We start from the raw sequence: 15,278 nt of genomic DNA on the forward strand, positions 1-15,278 counted from the left end.
CAGCATGTACGCGTTAGCATTGGCGAGTGAGATAGCGTCACAAGGCAGTGACTGAGGGAGAGTGCCAGCTCGTACTTGCTTGTCCTTGTGCCGGAGGCGCGCAAACTTGTACGTGGGTGTAAGTAGTGGACGGGTCTGTCTGAGCGCACGCCGTATGTAGCCTTCCTTGATCAGCTGCTGAACCAGGTAGCATCTTCGACGCGCGCTGAAGCAGACCCTGGTTTTCGCGCTCATTGACAGGAACTGCAGCGATTCTCTCGCACAGCTCGGCTCGATCCACCTTCTTCCTACCACATGCGCTCTTCCTTGACTTGACCACGGCTGCTACTCGATCTCCCATCGAATTGATTCCACGCCTCCAAATTCGCTCGACAACTTGGCGGCCCACACGGAAGTACGCTGCAACCCGAAAGATCTCTCCATGTTTGAGCACTCCTCCCACGCTGCGGAGCAGTAAGGTCTCCCAGAGGGCCTGGCGCTTACTGTCTGTGATCAGGTGCCAGCTTTCAAAATGAAAGCTGGGAGCGGGAGCCAGTCTGGTCGGGAAAGCGCGGGAGATTCGAAATCCAGAAAGTGATCGGCATAGAGGGGGTATGGTTTTTGGTAGGCTATAATATGTAGTACTAGTAGTAGTATAATTTATTTACTAGTATCTTTTTACTGTGTGTACGCGCTGTCACAATCTCACACGCCTTAAGTCCGTGCACCGGTACGACCTCAATTCACACTCGAAAATTTATTCATCCCTTGAGTTTGGCGATTGCTGCCGTTGTTTGAGACTTTGGCGATCCGTGATCCGAACTGGATAGCTCGCTTGGCCAGTCCAGCGCAACTTCTAAGTCCGAGAGATTTGGCTACCATACGCAATGCTCGTTTATCCCCCACACCGCGAGGCAGTTCAGCGTCACAGAGACTGGAGACTGGAAATGTTGCAATGGTCGACACCACGTCCTCATCAAGGTAAGGGAAGCGTGCTTCTCGTCCGTGCGCAGCAATACAACGGTCATCTCGTCCGAGATTGCGCTTCCAGATGCGCCCCAGATCCATTTCTAATTCCGTTCGCAGCGCTGCTTCTCCTCCATTGATCAAAGTTGTGCGGTGGCGTCCGTAGCCTGCGAGTTGTTCGTCTGCGCCAATACCCACGAGCACAACTCGTGCGTCAGTCTGATACTCGTTCACTGAAGTTGATTTGTCCTTAACTGAAGCAGTTGGAGCCGACTGTGAGGACGGAGGTACTGGATCCTGCTTGATGCGGTGCACTCGACAGCAGAGAGCTCGTGGCTCTTGCTCTCCCTCACGCTTTGACTTCAGTAACATCAACAGAAGATCAATATGAGCGTCGGATTGGAAGCCCATCGAAACCAGCTTAGCTCGACAACCCTGTGCCTCTCGCTCGCCAACGTACTCGTTAGTAGCACGGGGGGTTAATCTACCCACAACTCGTTGGATCTTGAAGCAACAACTCTTACATACGCCCAGCACACATCCGTTCTTCCGTTTGCGACCACATTTGTGTACAGGACACAAAATATCGTCGACTATCTGATCGAACAGTGCAAGAGCTGCAACTTCTGTCGCTAACTCGCGAAGATCCGCTCTTTGAGGATTCAAAAACGCATTCAACTCTTCAAGAGTCGCCTTATCTGAGTTTTGAGTACAGTTTTCCAACTCTCCCCGACCACGTGAAAGGAACCAAAAGGCTGCTCCGATGTTGAAATCCATATGAGTATCACAAGGAGCCATGAGCGTCAGCACCTCCTGCTGCACACTCGAAAGCTCTGCTCGTGTCACATTTATCTTGACGAAATTCCATTGGCGCTCGGGGAATAATCCACAGAGCTCAGCGTGCGCTAGCTCGGCCGCACGGCGATCAGGTGACGCGAATCTCGAATTCTCATCGAAGCAGACGGTCAGGAGGTCGACAGGTTCGTTCTTTGGAGCGTGGAAGTGGCTCAGAGCCGCAAGAACCACGGAGTCCAACCCTCCGGATAAGAGTACAGCCACTCGAGCTGGAGGAGATGCCGCATCCATTGAAGATCTCGACGGGATGGAGCGTACGCGAACGCCAACAGCATTGCTCAGCGCTACCATGAGCGCCCGTGCGGAAGCTTCCAACGTCAGTAAAGTCTCTTGATCAGTAATCGTTTCTAAGGCCATTGTAGGACATGGAAGCCTAATATTGAAACGATCCACTACGTTGTCCGATGTCTTCAATTTTACTTCTGCTTGCGTTGGAACGAGCGGAGAGTACGGATGAAATTCCATTCTGAACGAACGATTTCCTGTCACTTTCGACTGACGCGCTTGCAAGTCCAGCACGTAAATTCCAGATGCAGGCAACTCTTGGTACTTGTCGAGGCCTCCTTCGTTCTCTTCAATCGCTACATTGCTCAGCACAAAGCGTGCCAGCTCATTAGTTGCAAATTCTATCGACGTCATGTCCGTCCCCGCAAGACTCGCAATCATATCTCCATCACCTGGTCCCCAAATTCTGTAAAGCAGACTCCTGCGTCCAAAGCGATCGTGAGCAAAATACACGCGTTTCGCTGTCTCATGCAGCCAGGTCACGGCAAACGGCCCCTGAATACTCCGGAGCACGTCCACCACAGGATCAGCTGCCTCCATCGTGATTTTCGACAACTTTTCCCCTGCCATTTGCAGCTTCTCCGATAAGAGAATTGTATCACTGCGCTGCATCATTTTCATCTTCTTCTCCTCGCTATCTCCTTTTATCCCGAACACTTCTCCATTCCAACACAGGACGTTATCGCTGGAGTCTACAACCGGTTGATGAGTTGGTTTGTCCCCTCGCAAATGCAGTACCGCACTGTGCAGTGCAACTGCAAAGCCAATGGGGGCGCCCTCTGCATCGGATGCCGACGTAACGCGTCTAGTGACCTGATTGAAGTGGTCGGGGCCGCGTTGGCACAGTCTCCTCTGGAGCTCGAGGTCGAATTTTGACGAAGGACGTGTGTTACTTACATGAGAGGTATCGTCAGAATCGAGAGAGGCATATGAAGAGCTTGGTTTAGAGCTACAAGCTGGATAATCGTTGCATTCGGTGCAGGATGGAGAGAGAGCCGTGGCCACAAGCCCAATGCCACACATTCCCAGCAGACTTTTTTTGCTGTTGTCTTTTCGCGGTGCTGATTGGACGACGAAGTTTTGACCTCACAGTCAGTAACAAGCATTTAAAAAAAACTGCTAAGTTGAAGCACCCGAAAACTTTACATCAGTACTTTATTGCATGAATATATTTCATCTTGTCTGTTTTGCAAAGGGTCCTAGCTATTAATAACTACTACAAGTAGATTCTCTGGCCTACTAAAGTCAGTAGTATATAGCCAATACTGTTTGAGCTAAAAATAAGAAAAACAAAGAGATTAACGAATGTGCTTGCGGTCCGTTCCTGATTCTCTCATTTTCCGGGTCGACATGAATCTACAAGCCCTCATCGCGACATTTTTTGCAGCACTGGTTGCTTGTGCTACTGCGGCCGTCGATCATGACAAAGTGGAACCCTTTCCTCAACCCGAGCCTGTCACGATATCTGAAAAGGCCGCTATCAAGTTCAAGACGCAATTGGTCATTCCACAGGGCGTGTGTGTGTCGTATCCTGCTGTGAATGCTGCAGGTGAGGTCGGCGGTGGACTCAACGATTGGGATAATGGCAACGACGCCTGTCTGTCTGCCGCATTAGGGTCTCAGGTCTACGGTCGAGCGGGGTGGCACAAGGATCGATGGGCCATCATGTACGCTTGGTACTTCCCAAAAGATTTTTGGACGGGTTTCCCTACACACCGTCATGACTGGAAAAGTGTCGTTGTGTGGATCGACAATCCTGCTTTGGAGATACCCAAGATTGAAGGGGTCTCCATGTCCAAGTCCGACACGAAGTACAAAAAGAAGCTTAAACTAAAGGAATCTTATTTCAGTGGTGCCCCAACGAATGGCTCCAACACGTCTCTCCGATTCGAATATGAGGCTGGGTTTGGCTCTACATTTATGGGTTTTACCCGCTGGGATGGCGAGTACCAGAATTTGATCATGTGGGAACAACTCACGGACGCAGCGCGTGCCACTCTTAACGACGGCAACAACTTTGGGAAAGAAGCGAGTGTGCCGTTCAGTGATGAACACTTCGAGGACCGCCTCGACGAAGCATGGCCATTCTTACTCGGCGCTGCGAATGATTCAAGCTTTCTCTCAGTAGCTACATTGGAAGCATCTACCCGTTTTTGCGATGAAGATTTAGAATTTGTACCCGAACCTCGATAAAAAAGTGCCCTCTTGATTGGTTTAAAAGAAAATAATAAAAAAGTTCTAACACCAAATTTGAGTGAGGGGCAGTTTTCCATAAATAAATTAATGAAGACCGAACAAGCTGAAAAATTAATAAAGCAATAATTATGCACTATTCTCGTGCGTGCGTACATGGTCTTTACGATCTAACCGATTCGACAGAGTACACATCCCATAGTATGTTCTCTGGATTTAAGGAGGTGAGTAATTCTGACACAAAACTACTCTAACTTCTTATGCTCGGATCCCAAAGTAACGTTTTCAGCACAAAATGGCTGTTGAAAACACTATAATATCAAGCTACGATTAAAAAAACTGCGACTTGTTTATAAATTATCAACATTCACTAAGGGCTCTAATTGCTATGTAAGTATGACACCGCTATAGAGAATATCATATTGGTAGTAGCAGCAAAAAATGGAGCTGTTCCGCCGGCTCAAAGTTTTCTTTGTTTAATTGACATCCTCTCTTAATTAACTTAGAATACTTTTATATTTTTAAATGGATAAACCCCTTGATGTCGAGTTGAGTTAGTTCAAAATCAAATTTAATCGTAATAATTATGTTAAAACACTTCCTTGTATACAGTATAGCATAAGCATGTGTACGTTTCTCTTTCGTGCATATTTCTTCTCCTACCGATAGTGCTGTTCATTAGCTAGCCCATTCGATGTAGAGTGCATTTTCTCATTTTCCGTGTCGAGATGAGTCCACCAGCTCTCATCGCGACAATTTTTGCAGCACTGGTCGTCTGTACTACTGCGACCGTCGATCACGACAAAGTTGAACCCTTTCCTCAGCCCGAGCCTGTCAACGCATCTGAAAAAGCCGCTATCACGTTCAAGCCGCAGCTGTACGTTCGAGAAGGCTTGTGCGTGTCGTTTACTGCTGTGAATACTGCCGGTGAGGTCACCGGTGGACTGAAGGGCTCGAATGGAAATGACGCATGCAAGTACGCTCCAAAGGGATCTCAAGTCTACGGTCGAGCTGGGTGGTACAAAGATCTGTGGGCCATCATGTACGCTTGGTACTTCCCAAAAGATTTCGGGACGGGTTTCCCTACACACCGCCATGACTGGATAAGTGTCGTTGTGTGGATCAACAATCATGATTTGGATATGCCAAAGATTGAAGGGGTGGGGTCTCCATGTCCAAGTCTGACACAAAGTATTACAAGCAGATCAGACAAGTGGCATCCAATTTTGCTGGCTTCCAAGCGATGGGTCGGCGGTATCACCGCACTTATATCTATGACTCCAACACATCTCTCCGATTCCAGCTCAAGATAGGTCTGGGCTCTCCATTCATGGACTTTTCATACTGACCAGGATTTAATCATGTGGGAACAACTGACGGACGCAGCTCGAGTTGCTCTAAACGACGGCAACAATTTTAGCAAAGCGAAGGTGCCGTCCAGTGATGAACACTTCGAGGAGCGTCTCAACAAGGCGTGGCCATTCTAACTCCGCGCTGCAAATGATACAAGATTTCTACGTAATTTTCGTAGGAGAAAAGACTAAGAGGAGACTAACGTTGATCAGAAAATCATTAAGACGCTATTGCGACTGTTTCACTGAACATTCAAACGACTAGCCAGAATGACCAGAATACCCGGTGACCGAGGTCATCGTGCTCTCCGAGCATGTACTCATATCAGACGCAGCAGACATTCCGTACATCGGGGGTGAGGCGTTTTTCCTGAATACAAATTGCTCTCGAGCCGCCTCTTGTGTATCCATTTGTGTCGCCTCGACCACGCACTTGACGCAAAATGTGACCTTGCGCTGGGTTAGACTCAAATCTGGGGCAATAAAGCTCAGCTTCTTGGAAATCTTGCACGAGCTGCACACAGCTCCAAAGCAAAGCTTGCAAGTCGCAACTCCGCCACCCAGTTTCGACGCTTTGACTCCTTTCATACACGTCACACAGAACGGCTTGAAGGCTGGTGTACCTCTCTCACGAGCTTCTCCTTGCTTCTGCTCCAGTAACCACGTTAACTTCTTCATCTGACCACAGTAGGAGTACTTCAAGCCAGCCATTGTGGCTTGTACCATGCCCATGACAGCCATGGCCCGGATCATGTCACCACCAGGGTCCATGATACCAGTTCCGCGACAGTCCGTTCTATCCGGACCCTCTTGGTGGAAAATACCGCAGAACGACATGTTACCACGTACTCGGTTCGGTAACTCGTGGACTTCTTGAAAGTTTACAGAGTGGAACAAGTGGTAGCCCACACGCTCACCGTTTTGAAGATGAAGGATACCGGTACTCTCGACGTAGACATAGTCCCGATTGCGCACGAGCCCAATTGACGCAAGTGGGATGTCGATCTCCATCCACTTGACGATCACCGATCGGAACGGGTCGTCTACAGTGGGCTCAACTACCGTGGCGAGTACAGCCGCAGCGTTGAAGTCACTCAAATACGATGACTTGATCCTCATAGACTCGATCGTCGGGTTGACGATGCCAAACATGTTCTCGTCGAGTGTGCCAGGGAGTGGCCCGACCATCAGCAGCTGGGGGAGTTTAGTATTCGGAGTCGAAGACTTGCGCTCGAGATACGTCGTCGTAGGTCCCGACTTGGCGAATTTCTTCCAACGTTTGAGGCCCACCTGCTTGCCGATGTTGAGGTGCTCTTCGTACTCCTCGAACTTGGCCATGATGATCTCATCGGTGATCTCCACGAGCCTGGCGCGGTCTTCAGCGGTGAGCGTGAGCTCCCCGAAGGGGTTCAAAATGAAACGTTGATCGTTCATCGCGCAAGTCTTCAAGTGATTTGACCGAAAGAACTTGCGGCCTGACAACGGAAGAGGACAAATCTCGCTTGTGAGCCTGTACAGTATCCACCAGCTGATTTGATGACTTCCCGAGCTCTTATTACCGGTATTAATAGGAAAACTGTAAGCGGTGCGAATTGGTCCTCAGCTGTGAGGCTCCTCCATAGTCAAGGCCATTTTCTCGGAAATTGTGTTATTGTATTCGACAGGTTCTTATGCATCAGAGTCCAATCTTGCCACATGCCTTGCAACTTGCACTTGCAATGGGCAATCGTCAACACTCTATATCGATAGACTGCAACAGCTGGCTTGACATGTGAAGCACAAGTTCTTTGAATGGTGAATGAGTAAGATTTTGCTGGTACGCTCCTTGTCAACGGACATTCTACGTCAACATGGCCTGGTCAATGCTTGCCTGGAAACTGTGTGAACATCATTGTGAGCTTCTCAACATTGTATTCTGTTTTTGTGGAAAGTTGTGCATCTTGGGCCGGAAAATGGTCGTGACTAGGTGATGCTTTCGTGAGATCTCGTCGAGTTCGTAACGTCGGAGCCTGAGCTCGCATCGGACGCAACGGATGAGCCATATACACTTGGTTGGACGCGTCTCTTGTAGACGAACTGCTGGCGTGCAGCTTCCAGCGTGTCCATACGAGTGGCCTCAACGAGACACTTGACACAGAAGTTGACCTTGCGCTGGGCAAGCTCCAGGTCTGGAGTGATGAAACTCAGCTTCTTGGAGATCTTACACGTGCCGCAAAGAGCTCCAAAGCACAACTTGCAAGTGCTACTGGACTTGCCGATACTGAACTTTGAGTTCTTGATCGGGTTGAAGCAAGTCACGCACATTGGTTCAGCGACTGGAGCTCCACGCTCCTTTGCCTGAGTGTGTCGCTGCTCTAGCAGCCATGTCAACTTCTTCATTTGCCCGCAATACGAGTACTTTAAGCCAGCCATGGTTGCCTGTACCATGCCCATTACCGCCATCACACGGATCATGTCCCCTCCTGGGTCCATGATCCCTGTCCCGCGGCAGTCTGTTCGATCGGGGCCTTCCTGGTGGAAAATTCCACAGAACGACATGTTGCCACGTACTCGGTTTGGCAGTTCCTGAGCTTCTGGAAAGCTGACGGAGTGAAACAAGTGGTAGCCGACGCGTTCACCATTCTTGAGACGAAGGATGCCAGAGCTCTCAACGTAAACGTAGTCTCGGTTGCGTACGAGGCCTAAAGAGGCGCCGGGAATGTCAATCTCCATCCACTTAACCACTACAGATCGAAATGGTTCCTCCACGGACGGCTCCACGATATTGGCAAGCACAGCAGCGGCACTGAAGTCGTTTAGGTATGATGACTTGATTCGCATGGCTTCGAGAGTCGGGCTGACGAGACCAAACATATTCTCGTCTAGTGTACCGGGCAGCGGGCCAGACATGAGCAGAGCAGGCAACTTGGAGTTTGGATTCGTGTTCTTCCGCTCGAGATACGTCGTCGTTGTGCCCGAGTTCGAAAACTTTTTCCAGCGCGTGAGATCGACTTTCTTGCCAATGTTCAGGTGCTCTTTATACTCCTCGAACTTCGCAAACACCAGTTCATCAGCGATGGTGACCAGCTTAGCTCGTTCTTTTGCAGACAGTGTCAGCTCTCCGAAGGGGTTCATTGTGAAGCGCTTGTTATCCATTTTGACGACGATCTACAAGTCTGTAAATGACGTCTTGGGTCTCTTCTGAACAAAAGGTGGCAATAGTAGAGGCACAACAAAACTCTCTTTGACGAGACGCCAAGGACGCAACCAGCTGCAGAAATCAAACACATTTATAGTGTTGAAGTAGCCTCTAAACAGTTTGATTACGCTGACCTAGTCACTCCAAAATATTATAATCAGATTTAGGAGGTCCTGTTTAAGTCGGTATGACTGGCTTAAGCTATACCGACACTAATGGCTGGTGTACAGCTATTGGTGGCTTCCTAATACTAATAAAGTACTCACTTCGTCTTTTGACGCCTACAAGTAACGTCTTCTTCCTCTCCCTACTTCTTCTCGACCTGTCATACGAGTTATATATAGCAACCGAGGTTCCCGCCCCTCATTGCCATCACTTACCTAAAATCTGGGACATCATCCCAGAATCTAGGACAACGGCTCCACCCGCAGCAATATGGGAATCCCTGATATGGGCCGCCGAAAATAGCATGACCATAACAAAAACTGTCATAAATATCATATATAACGTAGAATACCGAGCCGATTACTGTACAGTGCTGGCACTCACTTATAAGAAGCGGTCCTAGTCACATCCCCAAGCCCTGAAAATTGGCCAATAAGTGCATCTGATAAGGAGAAATCAAAATTATGAGCCCTGGTACTAATACCGTAGATTTATGCTTCAAAACCAAAAGTGTTTTATCTACTATTAATGCTAAATGTATCTTTTTAACTATCTAGCATATCTAAACCTAATCAAATGCATAGCGTGTGGCTTTCAGCCAACGTACTGAGAGACCTTGTTAGCTCTCCGACTTATGTACTAAACGTGTGTTAGCTCTCCGGGCACTCCGTACCCCTGTGTGTTCCATACCATGTAACCCCGTTACACTCTCCCCCACTAAGATGAGAACACCCATGTTCTCGAAACCTTCTCAGTGAGGACACGTCTTGTCAAGACGGCGGAGGTTACTACACCTCACACCAGCGTTGTACAGCTCCGCGAGCTTACAATCGCCTACGCATCGCTATTGCCCACTTCTCGTCGTCGGCCCACAGCCCAATGCTCCAAGCGCACCGCGCATCTTGTTCTCAAGCGGTCCCAGACCTATGCTCGCGCTCCGCGCCTACTCCAAGAGCTGCAAATCGCTTAGAGCTAGGTTCTTGACTTGTCCGAGTCGTCAACAACAGCTCAGCGGTTAAACACTAGCTTCACAAGCGATAGGTCGGTGGTTCGATCCCACCAGGGCGTCGCCCGATTGTTCCATGAACGATTGTCCACGCTTGGACAAGCTTAAGGGCAACTCCCTTTTAGCTCAATGGTTGAGCGCTGACTTTGGGAGCCACAGGCCGGGAGTTCGAACCCACTAGGACACAGTCATCTCGTTCCATGAACTATTGCTCACGCTTGGACAAGCATAAGAGCAACATCCTTTTAGCTCAATGATTGAGCGCTGGCTTTTTTAGCCACACGCCGGTAGTTCGAACCCACCAGGACACACTCATCTCGTTCCATGAACTATTGTTCATGCTTGGACAAGCATAAGGGCAACATCCTTTTAGCTCAATGATTGAGCGCTGGCGTTTTGAGCCACATGTCGGTGGTTCGATTCCACCCGAGCACAGCCCACTCGTTCCGTGAACGGCTGTTATAGAATGGACAAGCTTAAGGACAACGCTCTTTTAGCTCAGTGGTCGAGCGTTGGCTTTGGAAGATACAGATCGGTGGCTCGATTCCACCCGGCGCAGCTCTCTCATACTATAAGTAGTCCGTACTCGGACAAGCTTATGGACATTGCCCTTATAACGCAATGTAGATCTCCGGCCTGGAAAGTCAAAAACCAGTGGCTCGATCCCCGTCCGGGACACACCACTTTCGCTGTTAAAACGCATCCAAATTTGGATTATGCTCATCGAGCAAGCTATTTCAAAACAACTATGCGTCTATCGGGACGCTTGTACCTGAACCTTGTTCAGCACAGCACGATGCACCTTCTTCCTTCGAGACCACGTCCCCAACACAATACGAGGTCTCCCCACCTCCTGCTCCCGCTGCGAGCACCGCTTATACGTACGAGCTGACTGCTGCAGCCACGGGTCAGAGCCTGAGCTCCACTACTGACCTGTTCCCTCCCCACTCTAGTGGAAGGCGCCCAGCGCCTGGCGATGTTGTCGCACGCCATGGTGGCGCTTTGGCACAGGATGTGCCCGGTCGTAAGCGTCCACGACGTCAGGGCAATCTTGCCGGAGGATACCATAAAACTCTCATGAGCTCTGTAAGTGAGGGTAACCTCTCCACTTCACAAAGTACTGGGTACGACCCTGGCGTATACGCCGCGGCACAAGGCGTTCCACGTGATAGTAGAGCTCTGCATGCTCATTGAGCAGAGCGGGAGGAGGCTTTGCCTAAGCTGGGCTCTCGCGAAGAGAGTCAGCACTTGCCGGAACGGCGTCTGCGTCGATACGACGCCGGCGTCCACGACGCGAACGTTCACATTCACCGCCCATCGGTCAATCTCGAAGAGATGATCCACCTTGTGGATAGGTTAGAGTCACTGCTGTTGACTCTCGGACCTTGAGCGTCCAGTCGCTCGGCTGAACGTTCAGTTTGCCTTGCTCGAGCACTTCGCTCCGCGACCCGTGACTCTGCCACTTGCCGTTGTGCTGATCAGCCTGCTGTGGGCCCACAGCTTGCTGTCGTCCAGACTCCCGTGGTCCTATCACCTGCTGTCCTGCAGATGTTCGTGGCCCAGCCACCGTTGCCGCCAACGCTCACCTCAGCAGGGCTTGATATGGCTTAAGCATACAAACATAGAACATCGTAAGCGTAAGCATCTTCTTCGGGAGATTGAGCGCATACGCTAAGCCCTTCCTGACCACGACCTTGAATGGTCCCCTGAACCGAGGTCTCAACTTCGTCTTGAAGACTGCAGACACTGCATGAGTTGGTAGATTTTTCGCGCTTACTAAGACTTGGTCACCGACGGTAAACCTCTCAACATTGCTTCTGGTCTTAGCATCTGCATATTCCTTATGCGTTTCTTGGCTTTCAGCCATAGCGTCGAGTACTTGACGCATTACGCTCTATCACAAAGAGACAAAGCCATCGACTTGCTTGTGAACCGTAACAGGGATGACATCCGCTAGCCGCTTGGCTATCCCTTCCCCATCAATCCCTGGGCCACTGCGTGGCGGCGTCAGTGGGACGCGAGGGCTCACCAAGCAGTTCACATAGCACGGCGTGTAGCCTATTGAGGCGTGCACTGCATTGTTTAATGCGAGCTCACGAGTGGGAGCATCTGGCTCCAGCGTTTTGGCGTCTCAGCGCATACAAATACGCTTCGGAGGATATACTCCACAACGCGATTCATGCGTTCGGTTTCACCGTCAGTCTGCGAATCCGCTGTGGACATATCCAAACGAGTGCCGAGCACTCTGAAGAGGGACGTCCTGAACTTCGCGGTGAAGCGCGGGTCTCGATCCGAGACAATTGCATCAGGCAAGCCATGTTGGCGAAAGACTCGGTCTAAAAACAGCAAAAATGTACCCTCCACATCAATGGTGTCGACACAACTGCTAAATGAGCCACCTTTCTCAATCGGTCTACAAAGACCACAATACATGTGTTTCCCTTCTTATCCTTGGGAAGGCCAAGCACAACCCATGGACTGCCAACATCCCTTGGGGACAGGCAAACTCGCCAACGGCGCTGCCGTGTTTGGCGCGGACTTTGTCAGCTGACACGTCTCACACGTGCGTACATAGGTGCCGACCCACTTATACATCTTGGTCCACCTGTACATCGGGCTTTCCGAGCCATAGGTCCTCTCCCAGCCTACGTGTCCGCGCACCGGCGTATCATGGGCCTCATTGAAGACTCGATACTTCAGTTCTTCATCATGAGGAACAACTGTACGAGGGTTACCCTCAGAGTCAGTGCAGTAGTACAGCAGGCCGCCATCGAGCGCGTATCGATGCAGCCTCACGCGTAAGCGTCCAGGCAATTCCTTGTCAGAGTCTTTAAGCTCTTCGCTCCGAAAAGCTCGTAGCAGCGCTACACTCATGTCGTCCTGTGCATACACTCCACGTATCAAGTCAGGCACTGACGAAGTCACTGTCGTGATATGGCCAAAATCGTTGTCCGGCCTGCGCGAGAGCGCATCGGCCACTACATTAAGCCGCTGCGGCTTGTACTTCACCTCGAAGCTGTACTCAGCAAAGAAGGAAAGCCATTTTGCCATTCTCTGAGAGAGATGAGGCGGCTGTGTCGCAGTGCGTAGCGATGCATGATCAGTATCGATCACAAAAGGCTTAGAGCCTAGCAGGTGTACCCTGAATTTGACTAGAACATACTTTATTGCAAGTAGCTCTTTGTCATGAACTGGATAGATCTTCTCTGCAGCTTTGAGCTGGCGATACTCAAACGCAATCACGCGCTCACGCTCTTCGGCGTCTGCTTGCAGTAAAGCACAACCGATCACAAAATCGGAGGCGTCACAAACGACGCTAAACGGACGATACGGGTCCGGTAGCGCAAGGGTCGGAGCCTAGAGGTGGCTCTCCTTCACAGCCTCACGGGCTCCGTTGTGATCAACGTTCCAGCCCTATGGTGCGTCCTCCTTAATGAGTTTTGACAGTGGCCGATCCATCTCCGCGTAGCTCGCGCTGTACTTGTGCAAGTAATTGACTAAGCCTAACCACTTGCGTAGGTCTTTTTGGCTGTTGGAAACCGGCCAGTCCACGATGGGCTTGACTTTAGCAGAATCTACCCGTAGATACGCTTCCTGATGAAGCACCCGTGGAAAGGTCTCTCCTCCGCGTCAAATACGCACTTGTCCAAGTTGGCATGCAACTTATTAGTGTACATGCACTCGAGCACCGCTCGCAAGATGTCAATGGGATTCTCCACGTCTGACGTTATGTGTTCAGCACGACTATGGACGGGTATATCGTCAATCTACGCCTGGGCGCACGCCCGACGGGGCCCAAACAGCTGCGTCACAAGAGAATTGAACGTTGCTGGTGCGTTCGATAGCCTCCGGGGCATGACCAGCCACTCCTAGAGCATACCGCCAGGAGTACGCAACGCTGTCAGCGGAATGTCGCTCCCTCTCATGAGAAATCGGTAGTAATCATTGATCAAGTCGAGTGCACTGTACGACGTACAGCCTACCATGCTGCTCTGTAGAACATCCTTGCTAAGAATCGGCGTTTGCGCCGGGATGGTGACCGTATTTAACTTGGTGAAAGCTTGAACAATACGCCACTTACTGTTCGGCTTTCTGACACAGAACGTGATGTCGATTGCGGAGACTTACTCTCACGCACCATCCCTGCCTCGTGCTTCGCACGGAAGAATGCGTCAATGACGTCACACTGCTCTCTCGGCAAAGGGTCATTGCCTTGTCACGCGGTATTTGGTTCCAGGAACCAGGTCAATCGCATGACACACGCCTCGATCCGGAGGCAGGCCCATCGGTGGGTCTTTCGAGACAACGTCTCCATACTCCTTCATCACAGGATAGAAGGGATCCGAAGGATCTTTTAGGATCGCCGATCCACTGCTTGCGCTCAGCGCCATCTTGGTGTCCGCTAGGACCGCGTCATCCACGACGGATGAGGAGTTCAACTCCTCCTCAGGTCCCAGCAGGAACACCTCGGCTAGCTCACCTGCCTTCAAGGCTTCGCCAAACTCGGCAATGGACATATCGTCAAGCTCTAGAAGAGCATCTGCAGCGGGCAGAGTGTCAAGGCTGATGTCGCCTTCGACCTCCCCGTTACTCCGTTCACGGGTTTGTACAGCTGTTCACAGCAATCACGTGGGAGCCCCACCGCTCGTCACGTTGGACACCTCGTCCGACGCTGAAGACGTCCCAGACACCCTGCGTCTTCTTCTCCTCGAACGAGCCCGGGCCGGATGAGGGCGGTGTGGCGACATCGCCGTCACCACCACCGGGGTGCAGCAGCACCATCACTCCTCGAAGAGGATACAGTGTCTTGCAAGAAACTCGGCTGAAAGCCAAGAGGTCCTTGACCTTCACACAGTGAACTAGGTGTCACTCCACCTGCATCTCCTGGGCCGCGTCCAAGACGCCTCGACTCGCCGACCGCCACCCTCGGCCCCCGTAGCGGTAGGCCATCGACCAGATCCGTACAACTCAGTGGATTACGCGCCACTCCGCTCTCGTAATCACAAGGACCCAGCAGCTGCACCGCTCAGCAGATAGCGTGCCGCACCACGTACGACCTCAGAGCAAACAGCAACCTCGTTGCTTGCAATTTCTGACATACCAATGTCCAGCACTACGGCCGCCTCGACCTCGTGCTTGCGCCAAAAGCGCTTCTGCTTCCTAGCAGCGGTGGGTTCATGACTCGCCAAATCCCCACTAGGAGCAGGGTGCATGTGATGTACGGAGACGCCAAGGTGCAAGGGACTCGACGGCGTCACTTCCGAACTCTCAACAAGTATTGGATACGGTCCATATGTCA

At 50.9% G+C, this 15,278-nt stretch overlaps 4 protein-coding genes, 1 non-coding gene and 3 pseudogenes across 7 annotated transcripts; 5 read left to right on the top strand and 3 right to left on the bottom strand.

Moving 5' to 3' along the window:
• Positions 1 to 717: 717 nt before the first annotated feature.
• PITG_15417 (asparagine synthetase domain-containing protein, putative) lies at positions 718 to 2,697 on the bottom strand (the record flags this gene model as incomplete). Its single annotated transcript, XM_002898327.1, has 5 exons — positions 718 to 1,151; positions 1,266 to 1,380; positions 1,438 to 2,173; positions 2,297 to 2,426; positions 2,478 to 2,697. The coding sequence occupies 5 exons, from the start codon at positions 2,695 to 2,697 to the stop codon at positions 718 to 720; spliced, it is 1,635 nt and encodes a 544-aa protein (XP_002898373.1).
• Positions 2,698 to 3,435: 738 nt separating this feature from the next.
• Positions 3,436 to 4,278, top strand: PITG_23051 (NPP1-like protein; the record flags this gene model as incomplete). Its single annotated transcript, XM_002898328.1, has 1 exon — positions 3,436 to 4,278. One exon carries the CDS (start codon positions 3,436 to 3,438, stop codon positions 4,276 to 4,278), a length of 843 nt encoding a protein of 280 aa, XP_002898374.1.
• A 728-nt stretch (positions 4,279 to 5,006) lies between these two features.
• PITG_23052 lies at positions 5,007 to 5,762 on the top strand (annotated as a pseudogene; the record flags this gene model as incomplete).
• A 129-nt stretch (positions 5,763 to 5,891) lies between these two features.
• PITG_15419 (uncharacterized protein) lies at positions 5,892 to 7,064 on the bottom strand (the record flags this gene model as incomplete). Its single annotated transcript, XM_002898329.1, has 1 exon — positions 5,892 to 7,064. One exon carries the CDS (start codon positions 7,062 to 7,064, stop codon positions 5,892 to 5,894), a length of 1,173 nt encoding a protein of 390 aa, XP_002898375.1.
• A 528-nt stretch (positions 7,065 to 7,592) lies between these two features.
• PITG_15420 (uncharacterized protein) lies at positions 7,593 to 8,765 on the bottom strand (the record flags this gene model as incomplete). Its single annotated transcript, XM_002898330.1, has 2 exons — positions 7,593 to 7,614; positions 7,657 to 8,765. The coding sequence occupies 2 exons, from the start codon at positions 8,763 to 8,765 to the stop codon at positions 7,593 to 7,595; spliced, it is 1,131 nt and encodes a 376-aa protein (XP_002898376.1).
• Positions 8,766 to 10,094: 1,329 nt separating this feature from the next.
• PITG_28541 lies at positions 10,095 to 10,163 on the top strand (annotated as a pseudogene). The gene has a single exon. The product of its transcript is annotated as a tRNA-OTHER (tRNA).
• A 179-nt stretch (positions 10,164 to 10,342) lies between these two features.
• On the top strand, positions 10,343 to 10,414 carry PITG_28542. The gene has a single exon. It is a non-coding gene; the product is annotated as a tRNA-Lys (tRNA).
• Positions 10,415 to 10,466: 52 nt separating this feature from the next.
• Positions 10,467 to 10,537, top strand: PITG_28543 (annotated as a pseudogene). Its single transcript has one exon. The product of its transcript is annotated as a tRNA-OTHER (tRNA).
• Positions 10,538 to 15,278: the final 4,741 nt, after the last annotated feature.

Source organism: Phytophthora infestans, genomic scaffold (genome assembly GCF_000142945.1).
Source record: "Phytophthora infestans T30-4 supercont1.37 genomic scaffold, whole genome shotgun sequence".
Taxonomy (NCBI): domain Eukaryota; phylum Oomycota; class Peronosporomycetes; order Peronosporales; family Peronosporaceae; genus Phytophthora; species Phytophthora infestans.